The sequence below is a fragment of the Cucurbita maxima genome, unplaced genomic scaffold (assembly GCF_002738345.1).
Source record: "Cucurbita maxima cultivar Rimu unplaced genomic scaffold, Cmax_1.0 Cma_Scf00017, whole genome shotgun sequence".
Lineage (NCBI taxonomy): Eukaryota > Viridiplantae > Streptophyta > Magnoliopsida > Cucurbitales > Cucurbitaceae > Cucurbita > Cucurbita maxima.
Window position 1 is genome coordinate 103087 of NW_019272033.1, and position 26579 is coordinate 129665.

Below are 26579 nucleotides of genomic sequence, written 5' to 3' on the forward strand. Positions count from 1 at the left end.
AGCCCAATCATCCTTCGATTATGCGAAAGCCCTTCAGGTAGCGGCCCTCCTCGACACGCCCCACACCAACAAGCTACAATTGGGAACAACACAGTCATCCCACACTACAACCCAGGGAAAGGGGACAGACCGTAGCCATCCCAGAACTGGTAGAATATTGGGTCGTGACGTTATTTTGTGCATTTAAATTATTTTGATTTCCTCTATTGCTTATTTAAATTATTTTATTTCTATATAAAATTTTTAACTTTATAGTCAATTATCCTAAGCAAAACTTTGAACTGTAATAGAATTTATTCCATTAAAATCGTTTCTAATATAAAATCACATGGTTACAGCAAAGTATGGGTGGAATCAACCGCACGAGATTCGGCTCCACAATTTTCAAACTGGAAGTGCCTGAAAAAAAGTGTCAAAGCGGCGACATGAACAGAGAGACAAATCGATTCGATCGTAGTACTCGACTTTGGAGCAGAAAGCCTTCAAAAGGATTCCCCTTTTGTTCTTCATCCAAAAATTCCCAATTTTCCGACGAAATTTGGGGATTCATTTTATTTTGTTAGATTATAATGAAATTTTGCGCTTTGATTTTCGTGGCGATCGCCTTGGTTTTCATTCAATCTCGAGTATCAGCAGCTTCTTCTTCCGGATCGCAGTCTTCCGACGAAGCTTATGTCACGCTTTTGTATGGCGATGAATTTCTTTTGGGGGTTCGAGTTCTTGGGAAATCGATTCGCGACACTGGGTCCAACAAGGACATGGTGGCGTTGGTTTCTGATGGGGTTTCTGAGTATGCTAAGAGGCTGTTAGAGGTCAGGTTTTTAGTTTGTTCTTTGTTTCCAAGAAATCTGAGCTATAAGAGCAACTCATTTGATGTATACTTTCTCTTTATTTTCTGTATTTCTTCTGCAATTTTCGGACTAGGAAGTTAAATTTGCTGGCTACTTCGGATTCCTTTCTATATGTTGATTTAGTCTGTAAGTGTGTGGATATTTGTGAAATTATGTGTAATTAGTTAATTTTCAAATGGAGATAAGGGAGTTTTCTCGAGCCTTTTCCCCTAATGGCTGAGAATTTAGTGAAAAGTCATTTATCAACCTGAATAATTTCCTAGCTTGATAGGGATAACTTCCCTCTGAGATGATATTACTTTTCTTTTCTGTTCGAGTAGTGAAAAGTCATTTATCAACCTGAATAATTTCCTAGCTTTCTCTGAGGCCATTTTTGGGTTGAAGATTAACAGGGTAAGTGCCAATTCTTTGGGTTGAACTGTGATCTTGTTAAGCTATGTAGGCGGGCAGCTATGGTTGGGTGCAAGGTTATTGGATCGTTCCTTTCTTCTTACTTAGGTCTTCACTTGTGTAACAATCCCAAGCATTTATGGTTATAGGATCCTATTATGAGTAAGATCCGAAAGACAGTTGTCCTGAAAACAAAAGTTTTTTCTTGAAAGAAGGAAGATTTACTCTCATCCTGTCAGCCTTGAGTGAGTTTCTTCCCTACTTTGAATCCCCTTTTTAGAATCACTGCATCAGGAGTTTCTTTTGGAGAGAGTTGAGGATGGAAAAGAGGCACACTTGGTTAACGAAGAGGTGGTTACTGGTTACAAAGCCAGTGGACTTGGGGGGATTAGGGATTGCTAATGTGAGAGCCTGTAACAAGGCTCTTTTAGTAGCTTCATCTTGAGGCCCTGCCTTATGGCATAGGGTCTTTGCGGCCAAATTCAAGCAGTGAGTCGTCCCCTTTTGAATGGATCTCGAGTGGAATCAAAAGCATATCTAGAAACCCTTGGAAAGGCATCATTGAGGAGTTTCACTTTCTCTCTCTCTCTCTCTGTTTTTTTTTTTTTTTCTGGCAGGATAAGTGATTGGGGAATAGACCCATTTTCCTTTTGTTTCTTTGTTTATTCCAATTATCATTGCAAGCGAACCACTCAGTAGCGGCTATTTTGTCTTCACACATGCCTCAATCTTTAGGGATGCCACATGCTTTGTCCAATGAGGAAACATTGGGCATTCTCAATCTTCTTTCTTTGCTTGGGGAGTTTCATTACAATCTGGGCAGAAGAGATGTTTGTACTTGGAACCCTAGTTCATCTAAAGGGTTATCGTGGTTCAATCTATGTCTAATCATGGAAGGTGAAAAATCACAAGAAGAGGTCAAGTTTTTTGTTTGGCAGGTCCTCCACGAAAGACTTAGCACCTTGGACAGGGGGTTAAGGGGGGTGCCAAACTTGATGGGGTTGTAGTGTTGCATCCTTTGTAGGAGGGTAGTAGAGGACCTTTCACATATTTTATTTTTTTGCTTATGCAGTTTGGAATCAATCTAGGCTTGGCCAGGTATGGGCTACAAAGAGATGATCGAAGAGTTCCTTTGTTATTTATTTATTTTTTATTTTTTTTGCACAAAGGGAAGTTTTTTGTGGCAAGCAATGGTGTATGCCATTATGTGGGGACTTTTGGGTAGAAGAACAATGGAAGTTTTTAGAGGGTTTGTGAGATCTCCAAATGTGGTTTGGTCCTTTTTAGATTTTGTCCTGTGGGCTATAGAAACAAAACCCTTTCGATAGTGTTATTTCTATTGATTAGGGACCCTTTTTGTAGTTTTTCCTTTTTTTTATTGGCTCTCTTTTTGTATGCCCTTGTATTCTTTCATCTATTATCAATAAAAGTTCGGTTATTCGCCAAAAAGAGGGGGAAAATTAAAGTATGCTTGCATGTATGTTTGTATTCTACATTACAATGATTACTTTTCTGTAATAAAATGCTCAGCTGCTGAAAATAATTTTGCAGGCGGATGGATGGATAGTGGAGAAGATTACTTTATTAGCAAATCCTAATCAAGTTCGTCCATCAAGATTTTGGGGTGTCTATACAAAGCTGAAAATATTTAACATGACTGACTATAAGAAAGGTGAACTTTTTTAATCTTAATGTGCAGATTGTACAAAATTTAGCGTTCTTGTCAATCATTGAAAACCTCGGTAAAGGATGCCAAAGTGTGGTGATATTTGGCTGGATAACTCATTTTAGTTTTTGTGTGTATGCTACCCTTCAAAAGCAGTGTATTGCTGCTCTTTTTTTAATCTCTATTATACCGTTGTGCAGCGGTAGTGTTTAGCTGCTCTTTGTTTAATTTTTATTACTCTACCATGCAGTGGTATATCTAGACGCAGATACAATCGTGTTGAAAAGTATAGAAGATCTTTTTAAATGTAGCAAATTTTGTGCCAACTTGAAGCATTCTGAAAGGCTGAATTCTGGTGTTATGGTTGTGGAACCGTCTGAAACTATTTTCAATGACATGATGAGCAAAGTTAATACTTTGCCCTCTTACACTGGAGGTAGTTGATCCTGTTCCTAAATCTTATTTGTACTTTATGCTTCCTTTTATGGGTGATTATTAAACTTGCTGGTTCTATTGGAGAAACTTGAAGATTTTAAATAAAATTTTTAAATTTATGGTTGGATAACTGGATGATGTTTATGTCTCAAACTTTGATGAATTCCCTGGTTTTAATTTAATAGGGGATCAAGGCTTTTTGAACTCATATTATTCTAATTTTCCCAACGCACACGTTTTTGAGCCAAACTTACCACCAGAAGTGCGACATTCCAGACCAGCTCCTGAAATGGAGCGACTCTCTACTCTTTATAATGCGGATGTTGGTCTTTACATGCTTGCTAACAAGGTATGTCTACTGACATTTTCAATGGTTTTTTTCCTCAATTTAATGAATATTTACTAATTCTCGTTCCTCTCAAACGGTGCTTCATTATTTACTTTCAGTATTTTTCTTTGAATGGTATTTAAGAGTTTTAGGTTAGATCCATATCACTCTGTTAATAAAATTGATCTGTGATGGATCAATGAAATGCTGTTTGATCTATAATAAAATTGTAGTTGGAAACGTTTATTATCGATGATACCTGCAGCTGTAAAAGAGTTGACATTTCACTTCCTACTAAGAAGAGTTTATATGTTACTCTCCTCACTCCCAAGTCCCGGTGATATTAGCATTGAAAGAATAAACATCTGGAGGTTTACCACAGAAAAATCAATAGAATGGGAAATCAAATGGAAACTTTAAATGGGGCTTCCTCTTCAAATGGAAACTCTTGCTTCATGGAAAAATAAGACAAGTAATCAGTTCAAGTATTAACCATGAGAAGTGGGGTTTAGATGACAATTTATTTGGAGATTCATTCAGTCGCTCTGGCTGTAAATCACCTTTTCATTCCATGTAAACAGGCTTGTATCTTTTGGGATTATATTCATAAGCATTTGGTTCGCGGACCGTCTTCTTTATAATATCCAGAACTTCCATTTGTGTTCTATCACCCATTCAAGAGAGGAAGGAAGATCCTAGAGCTAAAATTTGTTTGGGATTTTTTGTTGTCTATCTGGCTTGAGCACAACTCTCTGATTTTCACTGATAAGAAACAAGATCCCCAAAAAAATTCACTTCAGTCACTTTCTTGTCCCTATCGTGGTGCAAATTAATAAGTGCTCCCGTTTGTAATTATAGCTCATAACCAATTGAAAAAGTTTCCTGTAATCCAGTGGATAGGATCTCATCATTTTGTAATTTCCTTTTATCAATGAAATATTACTGTATCCTATATAAAAAAAAGATTATACTTGGTTTTGAGGTTAAGTCTGCTAATAGGTGCCGTGTGAATGATTTGTACCTTTTATACTTGCTCATAGCGAATTATTACTGTAGGGTGTGGTACCTTATTGGAGATATTGTTAATCCAGTTTTTTTTTTTCCTATATGTTTTTTGTTAGAGCTTTGTATGCATTTTCACCTATTAGGTTAGATCTGGAAATTCCCTCGTTATATTTTTGCATGACATATAATTCCCTCGCTACATCTTTTAATCCAATCTGTGAAAAGAAATGAACTCTTATAATGACTTCATATTTATGCTTCTGTTTGGAAGTAAAACTCTCTAGATTGTGAAAGAGCTGTCATTTTAAAAAAGAAAAACTTCCCCTTCAATTTTTATGTCAATTCCTGCAATCTTCTTATTTGAGCATTATGCATATCTTTGCAGTGGATGGTAGATGAGAGCGAACTTCGGGTTATCCACTATACACTAGGCCCCCTCAAACCTTGGGACTGGTGGACATCTTGGCTTTTAAAACCTGTAGATATCTGGCAGGTATTTTTCTCAAATTTTATTTATAGTTTCTTCTATTCCTTTGCTGCCTGTGTACACGTACGGCTTATCATGTGCCATAGCATTGCACATTTGCAATCATACACTTCAAAATCAGTGCATTAGTTCAGCAGCTCGAGTTTGACTACCGATATAGTCACTCTTATTATGCATTTTTGTCTTATTTAGGAGTGTAAAATGTTGTGCCACTTGTAACCTTTTCTTTTGTTTGAGCTTATTGTAGAATGCAAGAGATAAGCTAGAAGACTCCCTTCCTGGAACTGGTGGGGGTAGAAATCCTAATGATGATCTTATTGTCAAAATTCTTGTTCTTCTTCCCCTTGTTGCATTAATCTTCTATTTTTATCAATCTTGTCTTCAGGTAAGCAACAGGGTAAATTATTTTCAAATAGTTATTACGAGGTCAGTATCAGTGATTTGATCTAAATGGTCTCTTGTTTTTCTCAGACACGTTGGCACTCTAATGCATCGTGGAGAAACTTGTTATGCGATCAAGTCAGGCATCTTTACTACAAAATAAAGTCTGTTGGGGCAATTAATTATACTGGTCTTTCTACCTTACATACTGTTAATTTGAACCATCAGGTACATTTCCTCCTTAGCTCTCTATTTAAGTATTAGTTACATGTTACAGTCATACTATTCATTATGGTGAAGAGTAGCATACGACTTTTTGTTTCGTCTTCTTGAAGTTTATACCTTGATTTGTTTATAAGTTCCTGTGATGATGTGCAGTCCAAGATACCTGTTTATTTGGGTGGAATGTCAATCTTCGTCTGTTTTAGTGCTGCTGTAATTGCCCTTGCACTTGCATTTGTGATCGTACCAAGGCAAGTGATGCCGTGGACTGGCTTACTGTTGATGTATGAGTGGATATTCACAATTTTCATTCTACTATTTGGAGGCTATCTCCATTTTATTTACAAATGGGGTAAATCAATGGCAACACAAGCAGGATCCTTCTCCTCTGATTCCGAGTCTTTTGATTATTCTGCTAAAGGTTTGCTTTAATGCTTTGCAGCTCCCCTCAACTTCTAATGTGTAGTATCAGCAACCAACCAAATATTGTTGATGCATAGTTTCTAAGTTTTGTTGATTTCTCTTCTATATTAGATCATCAGTGGCAGGCATCAAGCTGTGACGTTGCCACATGGTTTTATGGTCTAGGAATGGCTTTCTTGGCTGTCGTTGCTCCAACTTTGCCTTGTATTCTGGGATTTACTGCTCTGTTTTTGAGGTAATTTACTTGTGTTCTTTATTGTCACAAACAGTAACAATGTTAGAAACCAGCTGTTCTTGCTTGAAAATTAAACTCATAAAGTTTTCCTGTTGTATCATAGGTTTGTATTTTCTCGTAATGTAGAAGAAACTTGAATAAGATCATTAAAAGACACGAGTCTTCTTAAAGATTATAATATGAAGTTTCTGTTTAATACCATTTATAACATTAGACTGTATCATCGTTGTTGTTATGGTGATTTGCCTTTCTTTTGCTGCTTCTCCAGTAGAGATATAAGGTGATGGTAGTCAAGAACCTGTCTGTGGGTGGGTCTCTTATTGAAACTGCCCAAGCCTACCGTTAGTAAATATTGTCCTCTTTGCTTTCCCTCCCGGGCTTCCCTCAAGGTTTTTAAAATGCTGTCTCCTAGGGAGAGGTTTTCACACCCTTAAAAAAAATATTTCGTTCTCCACCTCAACCGATGTGGGATCTCACAATCCACTCTCCTTCAGGGCCCAGCGCCCATGCTGGCACATCACCCCATGTCCACCCCTTCGAGGCTCAGCTTTCTCGCTGGCACATCACTCGATGTCTAGTTATAAGAGTGTGGAAATCTCTCTTGAGGGGAAACTCGAAAGGAAAAGTGTAAAGAGGATAATATTTGCAAGCGGTGAGCTTGGGCTGTTAGTATTATTTATTGTGCCATCATCCTGAAAATGATCGAACCTTATATGTTGTGTTTTTGTGTTTGACAGGTTAGGTTTGATGGTTGTAGGGGGGTTGGTATTGGTATCTTTTATGACATATGCTGCGGAATGCCTTGCAATTAGATCATTCTTGAGAGGCCTTGAAAACAGAGATGGTGCAAGAGGCAGCAGGAGTAGTATATGTTGATGATTTGGTAAAGTAGAACAGTGCTGTAAATACCATTTTCTTGTACTAACAACTTTGAGCTCTCATTCATTCATTTAGACAATACTGAAAACTACATTTTGATTTCTTGTTTCTTTTTGTAGTTTCAAGTAAATTATCTGATTTGATTCGATATCTTGGGTCTATAAATTATGAGTCATGCACTCGATCTTTGGTTCGCACATTCTCTATGCACTCGATCCTTGATTCGCACATTCTCTTGTTTATGGGGCATTTGTCCATTTTGGAATAAGAGGGTTTGTTTGGAAGGTTTTGAAACCCGGGAATCAAATAGTTGTGTTGTGAGTGCGAGTGCAAGTTTGGGATGTTGGGAATCAAAAAGAAGATGTGTTTCTGGGTTGTTCGGGTTGTAAATTTTTTTAAACTCAAACGATCCTCGTGAAATAATAAATTCAATCAACTCACAATTTAAAGGAAAAATAGCTCCAATTTTAACGCTTAAATAATTTTATAAATTTGATGGCTAGCCTAAACTTAAATAACTCTTTATCTTTAATGTAGAACGACGATAATTCAAACAAGGAGACATGCCTACAACATGGAGTGATCGATAAATAAAATATATATATATAAAAAAAAAAAAAAAAAGTCTACATAGACCATAGTTGGATTCAAGAAGTATTTAAAAAGTCATTCACTAGGTAAAGAAGCTAGCAAGACCTCTCTTTGAAAAGCAACTTCTTGAAGACATACTAAATTATTACGTGTATAATTATTTGAAAAAGAAGATGAGTTCTTCTTTCTTTTATCACTTAACTTAGTAGCCGTGTTAGATGAAAGTCTCATGCACGGTTTTAAATGAGAGAAAAAAGTGAAGAATCCTCTATTTGACTCTGAATCTCCCGTTCCAATCGTTGTTTTTCTTTCTGTTACTTCGAGAGTAGCTGCTTTAGCTTCAGACACTTGAATTTTCGATATTTCTTTTTATTTCTTATCAAACAAGTGACTTTTTTTTATAAAAAAATTACGTATTCGTCCATTGGCCAAATTGGATATGTCATTACTGGAATAATTGTTGGACTCAAACATTGGATATACAAGCATGATAACTTATAAGTCGTTCTAAACCTTTATCTCCCTATCTCATCTAACAAACATGTTGTATTACTATTTAGTTTCTCGAAGAAATTCAAACTCAAAATTAAAGAGGGTTTATATTTCAAAATCCTAACGAAATAAATGAGGAAAGAATAAGAGGATCCTATAACTCTTATGAATGCATCTTTTTAATTAAACAATGATTAAAGTGATGATGTTTTTAAGCTAAATTCAAAAATCACTTAGGAAAAAGAAAAAAAAAATTCAATTACGACTTTGACTAATTGAGCCTTGTCATAGTCTTGTCTGTCGGTGTGTGTTAAACTCCAATTCACTCTGATATATATATATATATACATTTAGAAGTGTACACGAACTGAATTAGAGAAATCTTTTGGACAAATTCAAATTTCGAGTACGTTTTTGTTGGTGACTCGAACAACTCCAATAGAGTTTGCAACCCAATCCAACTCTCTATTCTCAGGTTGGGTTTGGTTGTCCTGTTTTTTTTTTAATTATTTAAAAATCCTACTTATCCATATTTTAGAAGTAGAGTAGGATTAGAAGTAGAGTAGGATTAGATTGAGTCTGTAACCATATTTTCTTATTTGTGGGATTGACGTAATGAATGTCAACTACTCAAATTTTTTGATTTTTCAAAAATTCAACTCAACTTAAACAAAAGAGAAAAAAGAAAAAATCTAACCCAACCGAACATTTATGATTTGAGTTAAGTATCTCGAGTCCGTAAGATTGCCTAAGCAATAAACATCCTTATTTAGGCACTAAAAAAGTTCGGGATAAAATATTAAATATTATATTCAAATTTTCAAATTAGATTTATTTTTGTATCATTTCATATTAACATATTAAATATTAATTTCAATACATCATATTAAATATATTTTTTTTGAAGATATATTGTTAAGAATGAGAAATAAAAATAGAATTGAGATCGAAAATATGTTCTTCATTAATGTTTACAAATAGGATACAAACTATCAACTAATACCTAAAAATTAGGGGAAATATATATCTAATTAAATCTTGTAAATGAGATAAAATATATTGCTAATCAAATACTAAGATAAAATATACTACTAATAACTCCCAAAAATAAAGAAAACTATTTATTAAAATATATTATCTAAATATCTTAATATATATCTAATTCGAACAAATTTTATTAGTGAATATAATCATTATAGGCAAGTCGATCCTTCTTCATAATTACCATTAGAGTTAAAAGACTAATACCATTGACCTTCTAATATACAATTTATTTAGGATTTAATCATAAATTAAATCTTCTCGTCCAAAAAAAATGATGATCAGGCTCCAATTTGGTTCATTTTCAAATTAATATGTTCTATCTTTAAATTTTTTTTTTTTTTCATATTAAATTTGTATTAAATGTATATTTTAAAATTCAAATAATTTTTTATCCCTTATTTTGAACCCATTTTTTTTCGTTGTTGATTTTTATTTCCTAAATCTTTAAAATTCAAATAAATTCGTTGTTTATAATTATTTTTTTTTTAAAAAAAAAGGGACAATTTTTAATTTGACTATAAAAGAAAGAGGACTCTGAACCTGAATACTTGCTTCTTCCCTCCCACGCTCACATGTTCTTCCTCCTCCTCTCCGGCTTCTTCTCGCTTTAAGCAGCACAGTGTGGCCGCCATCGTCGCCGCCGTCTTTCTTCCGCTCGTGTGGCCTTAGCCTCCCTCCTAACGGTTTGCACTGATTTTCTACTCTCTTGTTGTACTGATATTCTCATATGCATTACGTCATTTTTCTCACTTGAAAAACTCAAATTAAGACTTGTCTAATGAAGGAAAGGATGAGTGGTTTTTTTTTTAATTTTTTTTTTTTTGTAATAGCAACGAAAGAGAAATCAGCCGCGCGGCAAACTGGGATATGTTTGTACTTGAGGAAAGTTTTTTGATCGATAAACGAACGTCCTCGGCCATATTTATTGTTGTAGATTGTAGTTTGTTTTGATGAGTTTTAAATTAAAATTATGGTGGGCGAGCGCGAGACCGACCGTGAGTCTTCTTTGTTTACATTTATGCTAGGCTTTTAGGGGCTGTTCTCTCTCAGAGGCCAGGCGGGAGAAAAAAGAGTCTAAGAAAAAGTCTGAACTTCATGTCCCTTATTTATCATCGTTTGTTTGTTGTTGTTTCAGCCAGCAATGGATGTCGATTCTGATAACGTTCATAAACCATCGGAAGATGCCGAGTGCAAGCCAATGTTGTCTGAAGATTCAAATGTATATTAAGTAACTTTAATTTCCTTAATTATATGTATTTTTCATTGTTTTTCTTTTAGATACATGGAAATTTTAGCTGTTTGGTGCATAAGAAAGTGATGAAATTATTCCAAGTTTCTTGTCTCGTCCGTTTGGGATTTTATTCCGTTAGTTATGAGATTTTAAATAAACGTTGGTGTTTATTTTCTTTGTTTTATGTGTATGTTTGGATCCCATTTTGACCATGTTCCAATCGTATGTTGAAAGCTTGTCTTGATTCGTAGTCTTTTTTTTACATTAAGAAGAAGGGTAAAGCAAAAGAGGAAATTGCTGATTCAATTAAGAACTTAAATATTGAGGAGTTATAATCTTCTTTTGTCATGTTTATTCAAGAAACATGCATATCAGTTCTGTTTCGTGTATTAAAAGGTCGGATGCAATTATTTTCTAACTTTCTCATTTGGTTCATATTTCAACTGCCTTGTTCTGTAAGTCGGAGGAAACTGTTTTCTAAATTTATTGTTTGGTGGGCTAATCACTTAGTTATGAGATTTTATGTGGGTTTTACTTTATGTGTATGGAAGTGTATGGGCCACATTTCAACTGTCTTGGTCAATAAGTTATTAAGAATTTAAGAGCTAGTCTTGATTTTTATTTTTTTTCGTATGTTGATATTAAGGATAATGGTAAAGCACAAGAAGAGCTTGCTGATTCTATTAAGAACTTAAATATCGAAGAATCATCTAGACATGCTGGGTCTTCAGCCACAAACTTCAGGCGCAAACCAGTTATTATCATTGTCATAGGAATGGCAGGTAATTTTCAATGGAAGTTCTTGTTGCTGTTGAAGTTCAGACGCATGATAAATCTTTTAACTTATAATTATGGTGTTTAAGACCTATGGTTTCTATATTGATGTTTGTCACTTTCAAAAAGTAAAATAAAAAATTCCCCCTATTTCAAAAGGGATTGACTTGCACTTCTGCAATATATTTTTCAAGTGTGCCTACCACGTACTGATGTTTCTTTTGTTTCCAGAAGCCCATACAGTGTGCCTGACCATTTAGAGACTGTTCTAGAATTTTTTCTAGGTTCTACCAGGTGAGGTGGGGTTTTGTCACCCTGCCCTAGGAGCTCAGAAGATCGAGCATAGGAAATTTGAGGGAGGAAATATTTCCTCCTATCTGAATGGATATGGAGGTTCCATCAGGAATAGGAGGCTCTTTAGTATAAGATCATGTTAAATAAATACGGTCAATCGCTGGGAAACTTCTTAGTCTATGGAAGTCCCTGGTGTTGGATATTATATTTAGTTTTGTATCTTGGTTTCCATGTTCCTAAGTTTTTCATTATCATCAGTACTGTTTTGAGACTGGAAAGAAAGTTGAAAAGAATAGAAGAAAGATAAGAGAGTTTTAGTCAGTTAAGAAGCAGAGATTTTAGAAAAGAAATTATAGAGAGTTGAAAGAGAAAATAAGGTGGTTTAAATTCAGATATACAAGTTTGTTTAGAAAAGAATTTATAGTGAGTTGAAAGAGAAAATAAGAGGGAAAAGATCTAGCATGTTTGTTTATATTCAGATATACAAGTTTTTCTTTGAGGTGGATTGTCTTTGATTCTTTAAAGTTTTGTTTGTTTCTTTTTGTTCTTGTATCATTTTTAATTGTAAAGAGATTGAGTGGGGTGCTTGTTAGATAAGTTTTGTGCAACTGCAGCGGATGGATGGATTTTGGGGTTAAATTTGGGTTTATGTTTCTTATGTCTCAAATCAAGTTCATTTGGTTTTCTTGAATGAAACACTGTCAGTTTTGAGTTATATTACATAGCCGTAATGAAGTGGCTTTTTTCAGGGAGTGGGAAGACAACTTTTCTTCATCGTCTGGTTTGCCACACACATGCATCAAATATCAGGGGTTATGTAATGAATCTTGATCCTGCTGTAATGACACTGCCTTTTGGTGCAAATATTGATATAAGAGATACCGTGCGGTACAAGGAAGTGATGAAACAATTTAATCTCGGGCCTAATGGAGGAATTCTGACGTCACTTAACTTGTTTGCCACCAAATTTGATGAGGTGAAATTTCGCATGTATCTCTTTCTTAAATTATGTTTCTCTTTCTTAAATGGTTATAGTGAGTTTGGAATGAATTTTTTTCATCATTTGTTTTTTGATCTGTAAAAGAAGATTTTATGTTTTGCTAAGTTCATGAACTGTTCTTACAAGAAACAAGCAAGTTCAGGACTAATGCTTGTGTACCTTTAATAGCCAATCTTTCTCATATCATGTGCGTCGAGTTCATATTAATGGCATAATTCCAATGTTATTTTATTATTTAGTATTTCTTCTATATTTATACTATACATCACACACCCTACTGTATTAACATATTAAAAGTTTCTTGTTGAACTACGTGATCTCAGGTAATTTCAGTGATCGAAAAGCGAGCAGATCAGCTTGATTATGTCCTTGTTGATACTCCTGGTCAGATTGAGATATTCACGTGGTCTGCGTCTGGGGCCATCATTACTGAGGCTTTTGCTTCAACCTTTCCCACTGTAATTGCTTATGTTGTCGATACACCTCGTTCGTCTAATCCAGTCACATTCATGAGCAACATGCTTTATGCCTGTTCCATCCTCTACAAGACGAGGCTACCAGTTGTGCTGGTTTTCAATAAAACCGACGTGTCAAAACACGAATTTGCTTTGGAGGTATTTATCATAGTAACTTTGGCCTTTCTTCAGTGTTTTTTATAGAGTAGAGCTGTACCCAAGTGTTGACCCTTATTGGTATAAACATACCCTTCAAGGTCTGAGTTTTAGCCATGGAAAACATAGTAATTTAAAACTCTTAATTGTCTATTAGGCCGTTTTAGAGTGGTGGTTTAAGTCTCCCAATGCTTACTAGTGGTGTGGGTGAGTCATTTATAATCCTAATATCAATTGAAAATTTAGACCTTTGCCACCCGAGGAACGCTTCATTTTCGATAAAGATCTTCTCTCGAACCTTTGTGTATACTTATACATCAATGTTATTGTGCTGTACATTTCCCTTTTTAGATTATCAATATACTACAAAGCTCTTGAAATTTAAAAATGTTAAATAAGGAATTGTGCATGCAGTGGATGGAAGATTTTGAAGCGTTTCAAGCTGCAGTCAGTTCCGATAGTTCATACACCTCCACATTAAGTCAGAGTCTTTCACTTGTGCTGGATGAGTTCTATAAGAACTTGAAATCTGTTGGAGTGTCTGCAGTTTCTGGCTCCGGAATGGATTCTTTCTTTAAAGCAATTGAATCCAGTGCTGAGGAGTACATGGAAAACTATAAGTATGAATCTTTTCATCTGTAAATCTATTAGTTAGAGATGACGATTATGCAGGTTGGAACATTGCAACGATTTTGACACTTCTGCTACTTTTGGCTTTTTTTCTCAGGGCAGAGCTCGACAAGAGAATCGCCGAGAAGCAGCGATTGGAGGAAGAGCGCAGACGGGAAAACATGGAGAAGTTGAGGAGGGATATGGAGAGCTCGAAGGGACAAACTGTGGTTTTGAGCACTGGTTTGAAGGACGATGAAAGTAAAACTAAGATGGTTGATGATGAAGACGAAGAGATTGACGAAGAAAATGAAGACGATTATGATTACAATAGATCTACCGAAGAGGACGATCCTATTGATGAGGATGAAGATGAAGAGGTTGCTAGATTCTCCTTTTAGTAGTGAAACAGACATGATTGGACAGAGGAGAAGTTGAAATGAAACTGTATACATTTTACGAAGAAACCGAGTCACCCCACTCCGAACGCGAGGATTGCCATTGTTTTTCTGCTTGGGGGCTCTCGTGATATTCCATTTTGATGTTGCAACTAGAGGAGCTCTGGTTTGAAAGCTGGGTAGCCCATGTGTGTAATGTTGTTTGTACATTTTGACGATTTATGACTCCCTATTTGTGATGTGCTCCCTCTGGTTGAACCTAGGTGACCTCTTGTCAATTGAAGCTAGTTTTAGTTTTAAGTTTCAAATTCTATTTTAAATATTTGTTTGGCCTACAACTGGCAATAGTATGGGTAATCAATGTGCCCATTGGTAATTTTAATATGGAATGTCACCTTGTGAGTGACTAGTTGAATCTAAAAATCTTCTATGGTTTAGTAAAACTCCTCAATGAAGTTGAAAACGATAAGGAATGATAAACAAGTCAAGCGTAAATGATTCTAAAAACACGTCAAGTATAAATGATTTTAAATATGTAATTTAAACGACATATAATTTTGAAAAATTCTAGTCTTTGGTTAGAAAGCACAGATATTTTTTTTTACTATATTTTATGTCTCTTTAGAGAGTTTATATTGCATAATTGAGATGTCTTGCTTTATATCAACTCCATTCCGATCAAGTTTTCAGCCAAGTTAATGCCCCTTTCGTCCACAAAATTTAATGGATATATTTTTAAGAATAATCTTATTCTTCATGCCCTGTGTCATAATCACACTTTCTTGATACTTTGCAAAGAGATTGTGCAACACTCACTCTCTCCCCTCAAGTTGTGTTTTTCTATTAAGTTGACCTCAACACCAGCTATGATGGCAATAACCATAGAGGCCTTAAAATACATAGTACAATTAGGCATGACATATACCACCACCATCCAAAGAGCTAAAGATGCTTAATAGCATGGTGGTAGATACTTTCTTTCATTATGGTTATTATATACTATTATGTTTGATTTCAAATTTACACCTCTCACAATGAGAACCAAAATTTTCATTTTTAGAGGGTTCGTTAGTATATAAATATCTATTTCAACCGAGATCAAGTTATTGACCAAAAAAGAAGGTATCATCTCACAATTTGAGTAGCTACCATCTCGGCCAAAAGAAGGTATCATCTCACAATTTGAGTAGCTACCATCTCACGAAGGTACCATTTCACAATTTGAGTAGGTACCATTTCACAATTTGAGTAGCTCGTCCATAGTGATGAGGAGCCACATGAAAGAAGTAGTTCGGCCAGCAAGCACGAGAATCATTCCCTATTCCCTCTCATATGATATCATGATTTAGACTCTATTAGAATTGAAATCTTCATATTTTTTTTCCTAGTAATTGGTTAAAACTTGAGTTGAACAATAAATAAAAATGGATAGAATTATACTTAAAATGGGTAAAATGCCCACATGTACACCTCTACACGAACACCCTTCTAAATATATTTTATTTTATTAATTAAATATATTATTACCCTTTCACATTGTACATTGGCCCACCGAGTTTATAAGCCATGATCGATCAACAAAAATAACAACATTTTGAAGCACGAACATGACTCTTCTCATATCCAATATGCATAAGTAAATAAATATAAAAATTTAAAAAAATTAGAAAATAATAAAGGAAAAAAAAAAAAAAAAAAGAAGAAGGGAATAGTTGGAGAAAAGGGGAAAAACCCTAAAAAAACTCTCCCTCTCCACATGATTCCGCAGTGACCAACTAAGCATCCATGGCGGTCCTCTGCTTCCTCATTGTGGTTTCAGCTTCTTCAGAGCATCTTTCTCTCCCCATCTCTTTTTCCTCTCTCTCCTCTCTCTTCCATTCTTCTTTGTGTTAGACATATGATTCATCGAATGTGATCTCCGATGGCGTCAACGACCCTCTCCCATTCCCATTTTTCTTCTTCTGGTTAGGGCCACCGCAGGTGATCGAGAATTCGCACCCATACGCTGTCCCGAAGCATGAGAACAATCCCGATCCCTTCTTCCGCCGCTGCTTCTTCGCCGATTTCTTCCGGTAATTTCTTGAATGCAATTTCTTCAAATCGCTGTCGTACGTTGGATGTAGCTCTGTTCTCCATCTCTCGATTTTCGTTTTTAGCCCTTCGATACTGTCTTTCTCCGTCCAATCTTCCAGAATGGAACTCCCTACGTCGTCTGGCGCTGGATACAGTCCCTTCGCTATCGCCGCTGCCACAACTGACGGCGACGGTCCGACGTCAGAGCAGAGTGAGCCATTTGCGTTTACGATCTTCTTCGTCGTTCCGATCTCCGATCTGCTCCGAACTGACTCACGGCCGCCGACTACCGAGCTCGCGTTGCACACCGATCCCGAAGGTTTTGCAACGAACGCGTCAGGATCGTATCGGTCGCTCTGCGATCGCTTCATGACGATCGTGTATCCGTTCTTCATGAGACTCTGTTTCTGTGCTTTGATCTCTGTTAAGTCCCAATCGTAATCGACCGCCGATGAACTAAGATCGCTCTCCAGCGGCATACTCCGCTTCGCACTGTCCAACAGCGTCACGCCAACATTCACAGTACCCTTGGGACGGCCGGACGGGCGGCGAACCTGTTCATAAATCAAGCATTTATAATTTCTACCAAATTACATTACATTTTAGGGATGATTCTGATAGAACAATCTGTTAATAAATCAAGCATTTAGAATTTCCACCAAATTACATTAGATTTTAGAGATGATTTTGATCGAACCTGAAGCGTGAGGAATCTCATATTAGAACTAGGCGAGGATTGAGGTATAAGATTCCGGACGAGCTCTGTAACAGTTCCAACAAGAATATCGCGAAGCAAAGCAGAGGAGTAGATCTCGATGGTAACGGTGGCATTGAGATCTTCAAGCAAATCATCATTAACTTTAAACACGAATTTCTCATTCCATGTCGGACTTGTGAGACCAACTTGATCGACTCGCGTCGTGAGCTTTCGATCTGGATCGATCCAGGCAACGGCGAAGGTCCGCATGGTTTTGGAGACGGAAGAGAGGTCTTTCGCAGACAGTAAGCTTAGCTCAAGAATTCTGAAAGGTCGACGCGCCATGATGGCGATGGCTCGCAAGAGGAAGAGTAGGGAGGATGGTGGGGGCGTGAGAGGAGGAGGGGGAGGGGGTGGAGGTGGAGGTGGAGGTGGAGGTGGAGGTGGTGGTTGTAGTGGTTGTGGTGGTGGTGGTGGTGGTGGTAGTGGTTGTGGTGGTGGGCCCAACCTACTAGAGAGAAAGATGGGAAGGAGAGGGTTTTAACGAAGGAGAGGAGAGGGTCTTGGGGTGTGAGATGAGATTTCAGCGATGCTTGTATGGCTGTAGTAAAACTGAAATGTAACAGAATTTTTTCTGTTTTTTTTTTTTTAACAAACTCTATTTTCTTGGCTTTGGGTTTTCTGCATTCCCCTTTTTGCCCCTCCAATATATTCAAGGCGAAAAAAGGCCCAACAATTTAATTCAACCGGAAAAACTTAGAGGGGTAAACCTGACCCATTTCAGTTTGGATTTTTTTTTTTTTTTTTTTAAGGTTAGGTACCATTTGGAAAATTGAGACTTTATATTTTTTTATTTAAGTATTATTTTTTTAATAATTTTAAAAAAACAAGGCAACAACCTAAGTCAATCAGGTTGGGTTCGGTTGAGCTGTAAGTTATTTGAGTCACCAATCTAACCAACTCGAAATTTAGGTTGGTTCAAAAGATTTTTCGAGTCCAACTGAACTCCACATAAAAAAAAAACTGGTTGGGTTATATCTGTGTTATACAATTTTTTTATTTAATTTTGATTTATTTAGTTATACAATTTTGATTTAAAAACTGGTTGGGTTATATAAAGGAATAACAATATATCCTTGTATTTTGTTAAAACTTTCACCAATACTCTTCAAATTTGAAAAAAAAGAAAATGGTATGAAAATTATTAATAAATTTTTCAATTTTAAAAAATTCAATTAATACTCTTCATCCTTTTTTTTTTAAATACTCAAAGTTTTTAAAAACTCTTATAAAATTTTAAAAATAATATTAACGTATTTTATCTTTATAGAAAAATTTTAAACTTTTTTTATCGTCAATGTATAGACGAAAACAATCCATCGAGAATTCATAGATTATCTTTAAACATTTTAATATTAACGGGATACAACAATGAGGACATTTCTAAACTTTTTAAAAAAGTTTAAAGATGTTTTCGAAAATTTTAAAATACTTTAAAAGGCGTTCTAAAGGCATTTTTGAAATCTTTTTTTAAATGTTTAAGGTACTTTTCTAACTCCTAATAACCTTTTTCATCCAAATGTAACTAGTATTTTTTAACTTTTTTAGAAATTTGAAGGTATTTTTTTTTTAGATTTTTTTAGTTTAAAATATTATTAAAATTTTTCAAAATTTAGGAATAATTTGGAGACATAGCCAATAATTTTATTTTATTTTATTTTTTTACAAATATCTAAATCTGTTTTATTTTTATTTTTATTGGTTTTAAATTGGGCAGATATTTTTATTTTATTTACATTTAGTTGTACAATTAACTTATAAAAATGCCACAATTTTATTTAGAATTACGGGTGGTTCAAAAGAAGCAAGAGTATCATAAATCTAACTCTTCTTGCTAAAATGAATCAACTGGTCTGACTAAAACGATGTACCAATTGATTGAACTCTGATCAAGCTTCTTTTGTGTTCAACGTAGCATGCGATCATGTGTGTTCCTTTCGACGGTTGTTTTGCGCACAATTCATCTCCAACATCTGCAACGACAACTCCCCTCGATAACCTAACTTGAGAATGGCGTAGGGCACGACAACAACAATAAAAAAATGTATACCTTTAAAGCCTAAACCCATTCCAATTGAAAATAGAAGGAAAAAAAATCGACTTATCACGACTAGATCTTAGGGATATTGTCAAAGTGAATCATGAATGATAAGAATCCAATGTTTCAAATATTTCAAATGTTCCAAATGTTCCAACACAAACATTCATTCTTCATCTACAAAATTGGATCGACTCAATTCAACCATCATTTCTAGAATTAGAAGCTGATATGATTGACAAAGGACAATTGAATATTTGTTGAAAAACAACAGTGTCTGAACTTACATGAGCTAGTGAACCCCAATAGATTTCAAGTTTGTCTCCTTAGCCACTCAAACATATCAACGTTTGCTGAAAAAAATTATTGTTTTTTTCGTTTCCATTTTGTAATGGTCAAATGGTCAAAATTGATTCCGTCTTTTGTGAAGATTAAGGGGTTGAATCTCAGCCACAAACGTCTTTTGCAGGGAGACTATAAATACCCACAATATGTTAGGTAAAAATCAGATTGGTAAAGGAATGAAATTGAGATCTCGAATTGAGACATTTTCCTTAGAAATTCGATCATCAATTTTGTCATTTCTAAGTTTCAAGCAATTCTTGTGGTAGAATTGCATGTTCGATTGTGGAGTGACTCAATTTAGAACAAGGTTCCAAATCTTGCCCCTAGATCTTCGATTGTAAGAGGTAATCTAATTCTAGCTTATCTATTGGTTAATCCAAATTTCGTATAAGTAGGTGTTAATTACTTTGATTCAAGGGTTATTGGTTCAACAAAACCTTGGATTTGACTTATCAATTTGTATGATAACGTACATCCGACTCTAGAATTGATTTTATCTTTTCATTTCTGCCATTGTTTATCTTTTCTTTAAAATTTTCCATTTATTTTTCTTACTCTCATTTCTGCCGTTATTCATCAACTTTTCATTTTTTTCTCATGTTCTTCCTAAAGATCTAGTTTAGATCTTGAAAAAAAAAAATCTTATCATATTTGTTCTTACGATTATGATTAGAAACGATCCTTATCATTTATTTTAGATCATTTGCATGTTTCTTTGAAGATCAAATAAACTTCAATTCACATTTTTTCTTAATCCATCTAAATCTAGAACCGTTGTGTTCGATATTTTTTTTTTCTTTCTCATAATCTACGCTTGAAGATAACTTCTAAATTTCCCAAATTCTGTAAAAAGGAAGTTAGATAGTTCTTAAAATTTTCACATCCTTCCTTTTTGGAATTTTTTTTCTTTTTCAGTGTGCAATCTATCCAAAAATATCTTTGTGTCCCTTATTTGTTTGTTCAACTCTTGTTTTATTTTGTTGTGATTTCATAATTAACTTATCTTGATTCCCTTGAATAGTTTGCTACTATCAGTATTGCTTTACCCATGTATTAGCCTACCTTTATCATAATTTAGTCACATTTCCAAACAACTTACCTTTGTGTGTATAAACACGAGTGTCCTTGAGTGTAAAATCAATGAGTTGAGTATGTGACGTCCTAAACATATTTCACTACTGTTGGTACAATCATGAACCAAGATGGAGGAATTGGAGGGGAGATTAGTGAAGCTAGGTGGAGAGAAGTACAGGTCGGAACAATTACTCATTTGAATCAAGTTATTAGTACATTGACAGATCGGATGGAGCGAATTGAAATAGCCTTCGGTAATCTTCAAGGGAGGGAAGTACTCTTGAATGAAGGAGTTGAAAATGAATAAGATGACAATGTCACCCTTTTAGCGGGACATAGTCTTAGGGGAGGGAGAGATGTCGGTCGAGGGAGAGGAAGAGTCAGAAGAAGGGATAGAGAAATTTTAGCACAAAAAAGAATTAAGAGGGAGTACCAATATGAGAGAGGAGAAGAAAGAGGTGTTGGGGGAGAAAAGCTAAAAATTCCAACTTTGTATAGGAGATCCGATCCAGAGGAGTATTTGCAATATGAAAACAAAATTGAGCATGTTTTCGATTGCAACAATTTCAGTGAAGAAAGAAAGTTGAAGCTTGTTGTGGCTGAATTTGTGATTACGCCATTATATGGTGGACATCTTTGAAATCAGAGTAGAGGAGAAATTATGAAGAACCAATTGAAACGAGGGAGGAATTGAAGACATCAATGAGAAAAAGGTATATTCCTAAGCATTATTCTCGAGTACTCAAGAAAACTCTATATTTTGCAACGGGGATCCAAAAGTGTTGAAGAATATTACAAAGAAATGGGAGGCCTTATGTATAGAGCATGTATTGATGAAGACGAGAAAGATACAATGGCTAGATTCCTTGGTGGGTTAAACCGACAACTTTCTCATCAAGTAGATAGTCAAGCGTACTTTGATATGCAAGAATTGTTACACCTTGCTGTCAAAATAGAAGGGCAACTAGCTTGGGAGAAGGAGAACTTCAAGAGGTATGGTATTTCAAAGTCTAATGCTTTCAACACTTGGAAAAAGAATGCAAATATTGAAAAGATAGATTTCAAAGTTGGAGGCAAGTATGATCTTGACAAAAAGAAAAAAGTTGAGACCTCCAAGGGTAAAGAGAAAGCAGAGAGGAATATAAGGAGGTTCGAGAAAGAAATAGAGACATCAAATATTGGAAATGTCAAGGAATTGGTCATCTTAGTCGTGATTGTCCTAACAAGAGAGTCATGATCATCAAGAATGGACAAGTTGTCACAGATAGTGAGGAAAGTGACTAGGATGAGTTAGTTGAAGAAGAAATCCAGGAGAATGAGGAGGAACTGGAAGATGGGAGTCATTTGATACTTGTTATCAGAAGACTTCTTAAAACTCAAGTTACAGAGAATGATGTTGATGATCAAAGAAACAACCTATTTCAAACAAGGTGCTTAGTCAAGGGAACTCCTTGTAGTCTTGTAATTGATAGTGGAAGCTGCACCAATGTCGTAAGTACCATGCTGATCAAAAGGTTGCAAATTTCACCCAACACCATCCTAAACCTAACAAGCTTCAATGGCTCAATGACAGTGGAACAATGAAGGTAGTTTCTCAAGCTTTAATATCTTTTACTTTGGGAAAATATAAAGATGAAGTTCTTTGTGATGTTTTACCAATGCATGCTGGAGACATATTACTTGGCCGACCATGACAATTTGACGAGAGGGTTATGTATGATGGCTATTTGAATAGGTATTCTTTTGTAAAAGATGGTAGAAAAATCACTCTTGTACCTTTGAGTTCTACAAATGTATTTGCTAATCAATTAAAGTTGGAAGAAAAAAAAGAAGAAGTTTGTGGAAAAAGAGTTAAAGAAAAACAAGAGTCGAGTGAAAAAATAGAGAAAAACATAGTGAAAAAAAGAATGAAATTGAAAAAAAAGAAAGAAGGTGAGTTGTTTGGCTAAAGTTGGAGAGGTTAGAAGGGCAATGTTCTCACAAAAAAACTATCTTTTTACTTGTGTACAAGGAAGAATGTTTGGTCTCTAACGATAACAATTTGTCTTTACCTAGTATGTTTCAATCTCTTTTACAGGAATTTGATGACATATTCCAAGATGAAGTCCCTAAAGGACTACCTCTCATTAGAGGTATTGAACATAAAATAGACTTTATTCCAAGGGTAGTCATTCCTAATAGGCCATCTTATAGAGCCAGCTTAACTGAGACTAAAGAAATTCAAAGGCAAGTAGAGGAGCTCATGGAGAAGGGGTATATACAAGAGAGTTTGAGTCCATGTTCTGTACCAGTCTTATTGGTGCCGAAGAAAGATGGAACGTGGCGCATGTGCGTGGATTGTAGAGCCATCAACAAAATCACTATAAAGTATCGACATCCTATTCATAGGCTAGACGATATGCTTGATGAATTGCATGGTTCATGTTTATTTACAAAGATTGACTTGAAATCTGGATATCATCAAATTAGAATGCATGTAGAAGACGAATGGAAACAACGTCCAAAACTAAGTTTGAATTGTATGAATGGCTTGTTATGCCTTTTGGGTTAACTAATGCTCCTAGTACATTTATGCGCTTAATGAATCACGTTTTGAGAGAATATTTAGGAAAGCATGTTGTGTATTTTGATGATATTTTAATTTATTCAATGACTTTGCATGAACATGTGGAGCATGTTAAGTTAGTTTTGATTACACTTAGAAAAGAGAAACTTTAGGCTAATTTTAATAAGTGTAGTTTTTGGATGGAAAAGTTACCTTTCTTGGCTTCATAGTTGGTAAAACAATCAGGGATTGGCCAACACCACAAGCAAGTGAAGTTCGTAGTTTTCATGGGTTAGCTAGCTTCTATAGGAGATTTATAAAAGATTTTTGCACCATAGCTGCACCATTGAATGACATAATGAAAAAGAATGTTGTTTTTAAATGGGGAGATATGCAAGAGATTGCATTCAATGAGCTTATGAATAAATTAACCAATGCACCATTACTTGTCTTGCTTAACTTTAATAAAACTTTTGAAATTGAGTGTGATGCAAGTGGTTTGGGCCTAGGTGTTGTTTTGATGCAAGATGGAAAACTCGTAATGTATTTTTAGTGAAAAACTAGATGGGACAACATTGAACTATCCTACCTATTATAAAAAATTGTTTGCTTTAGTTCACACATTGCAAGTGTGGCAACACTACTTGTGGCCTAGAGAATTTGTGATCCACTTGATCATGAAAGCTTGAAGTATCTTAAGGGTCAAAGAAAACTGAACCATAGGCATGCAAAGTGGGTGGAGTTTATTGAAACATTTTCGTATGTCATCAATTATAAGTAAGGTAAGGATAATGTGGTAGCTGATGCATTATCTAGAAGGTACAATCTTTTTACTTCTCTTAGTGTAAAAATTCTTGGATTTGAGCATATTAAAGAATTATATCGAGATGACCAAGACTTTGGAATTATTTATGCATCTTGTCTTACAAAAACAGTCGCAGATGATTATTATGTGTTTCATGAATTCTTATTTAAGAAAAGTACGCTTTGTATTCCTAAATGCTCTATCAGATATTCGCTTGTAAAAGAAGCACATGGTGGTGGTTTAATGGAACATTTTGGGATTAATAAAACTTATAATATGGTACGTGAGCATTCTTTTGGCTGAAAATGAAGCATGATGTTCATAAGTTGTGTAGTCAATGCTTTAAATGCAAATAAGCTAAATCTAGATTACAACCAAATGGATTGTACACTCCTTTGAATGTACCTCACGAACCTTAGACTAATATATCTATGGATTTTGTTCTTGGTTTACCGCACACTACAAAGGGTAGATAATATTTTTGTTGTGGTAGACAGATTTAGTAAGATTACTCATTTTATTGCATGCAACAAGACGGACGATGCAAAACATGTTGCTAACTTATTTTTTAGGGAAGTAGTAAAATTACATGGAATCTCTGTAATAATTGTTAGTGATAGGGATGCTAAATTTTTAAGTCAGTTTTGGGAAGTACTGTGGGATAAATTGGGTACCAAATTGTTATTCAACTACATGTAATCCTCAAACTGATGGACAAACTAAGCTGGTTAATAGAACATTACGAGCATTACTTATGGTTATTATTTCTAAGAATATTAAGTCTTTGGATGAATGTTTGTCATTTGTAGAGTTTGCATATAAAATTGATCTTCCCGAATACTTTTGCTGACTTAGTCCTTTTGATGTAGGTGATGGTTTTTCTGACTTTTGCTGACTTGAGTTCTTTTGATGTAGTTGATGATTTTTTTGACTTTTGCTGACTTGAGTCCTTTTGATGTAGGTGATGGTTTTTCTGACTTTTGCTGACTTGAGTTCTTTTGATGTAGGTGATGATTTTTTTGACTTTTGCTGACTTGAGTCCTTTTGATGTAGGTGATGATCAAGTTCTTTTGATGTAGGTGATGATCAAGTTCTTTTGATGTTGGTGATGATCAAATCCTTTTGATGTAGGTGATGATTTTTCTGACTTTTGCTGACTTGAGTCTTTTTGATGTAGTTGATGATCAAGTCCTTTTGATGTAGGTGATGATTTTTCTAACTTTTGATAATCAAGTCCTTTTGATGTAGGTGATGATCAAGTCCTTTTGATGTTGGTGATGATTTTTCTGACTTTTGCTGACTTAAGTCCTTTTGATGTAGGTGATGATTTTTCTGACTTTTGCTGACTTGAGTCTTTTTGATGTAGTTGATGATCAAGTCCTTTTGATGTAGGTGATGATTTTTCTAACTTTTGATAATCAAGTCCTTTTGATGTAGGTGATGATCAAGTCCTTTTGATGTTGGTGATGATTTTTCTGACTTTTGCTGACTTAAGTCCTTTTGATGTAGGTGATGATTTTTCTGACTTTTGCTGACTTGAGTCTTTTTGATGTAGTTGATGATCAAGTCCTTTTGATGTAGGTGATGATTTTTCTAACTTTTGATAATCAAGTCCTTTTGATGTAGGTGATGATCAAGTCCTTTTGATGTTGGTGATGATTTTTCTGACTTTTGCTGACTTAAGTCCTTTTGATGTAGGTGATGATTTTTCTGACTTTTGCTGACTTGAGTCTTTTTGATGTAGTTGATGATCAAGTCCTTTTGATGTAGGTGATGATTTTTCTAACTTTTGATAATCAAGTCCTTTTGATGTAGGTGATGATCAAGTTCTTTTGATGTTGGTGATGATTTTTCTGACTTTTGCTGACTTAAGTCCTTTTGATGTAGGTGATGATTTTTCTGACTTTTGATGATCAAGTCCTTTTGATGTAGATTATGATTTTTTTGACTTTTGGTGACTTGAGTCCTAATGTAGGTGGTGATCAAGTCCTTTTGATGTTGTGATGATTTTTCTGACTTTTGGTGACTTGAGTCCTTTTGATATAGGTGATGATCTTTTGATGTAGGTGATGATTTTTGGTGATGATTTTTCTGACTTTTGGTGACTTGAGTTCTTTTGATATAGGTGATGATCTTTTGATGTAGGTGATGATTTTTCTGACTTTTGCTGACTTAGAGTTCTTTTGATGTAGGAGGTGATTTTTCTGACTTTTGTTAACTTGAGTTCTTTTGATGTAGGTGATGACTTTTCTGACTTTTGCTGACTTGAGTTCCAAACTTTTGGTGACTTGAGTCCGTAGGTGATGATTGATTTTTCTGACTTTGATAAGTCATTTAGATGTTGGTGATGATTTTTCCGACTTTTGCTGACTTGAGTCCCTGACTTTTGGTGACTTGAGACCGTCCTTGTAGGTGATGATCAAGTTCTTTTGATGTAGGTGACTTGAGTCCTTTTGATGCAGGTGATGATTTTTCTGACTTTTGCTGACTTGAGTCCTTGACTTGAGTCCCTGACTTTTGGTGACTTGAGTCCGTCCTTGTAGGTGATGATCAAGTCCTTTTGATGTAGGTGATGATTGATTTTTCTGACTTTTGG

The 26579-nt window shown here is 35.2% G+C and overlaps 3 protein-coding genes across 3 annotated transcripts; 2 read left to right on the forward strand and 1 right to left on the reverse strand.

The window, feature by feature from the left end:
* Window positions 1-344: 344 nt before the first annotated feature.
* On the forward strand, window positions 345-7463 carry LOC111492036 (inositol phosphorylceramide glucuronosyltransferase 1-like). The gene is made up of 10 exons (XM_023141193.1): window positions 345-812; window positions 2793-2913; window positions 3158-3343; window positions 3528-3691; window positions 5061-5168; window positions 5410-5547; window positions 5634-5771; window positions 5922-6186; window positions 6300-6423; window positions 7161-7463. The coding sequence occupies exons 1-10, from the start codon at window positions 570-572 to the stop codon at window positions 7297-7299; spliced, it is 1626 nt and encodes a 541-aa protein (XP_022996961.1). The 5' UTR covers window positions 345-569; the 3' UTR covers window positions 7300-7463.
* Window positions 7464-9990: 2527 nt separating this feature from the next.
* LOC111492273 (GPN-loop GTPase 1-like) lies at window positions 9991-14707 on the forward strand. Its single transcript, XM_023141562.1, has 7 exons — window positions 9991-10112; window positions 10565-10648; window positions 11307-11442; window positions 12478-12704; window positions 13052-13342; window positions 13754-13959; window positions 14067-14707. Exons 2-7 carry the CDS (start codon window positions 10571-10573, stop codon window positions 14347-14349), a joined length of 1221 nt encoding a protein of 406 aa, XP_022997330.1. The 5' UTR covers window positions 9991-10112; window positions 10565-10570; the 3' UTR covers window positions 14350-14707.
* A 1142-nt stretch (window positions 14708-15849) lies between these two features.
* On the reverse strand, window positions 15850-17649 carry LOC111492275. Its single transcript, XM_023141563.1, has 2 exons — window positions 17117-17649; window positions 15850-16973 (listed from the first exon to the last, which is right to left on the reverse strand). The coding sequence occupies exons 1-2, from the start codon at window positions 17459-17461 to the stop codon at window positions 16236-16238; spliced, it is 1083 nt and encodes a 360-aa protein (XP_022997331.1). The 5' UTR covers window positions 17462-17649; the 3' UTR covers window positions 15850-16235.
* Between the last annotated feature and the right edge of the window lie 8930 nt (window positions 17650-26579).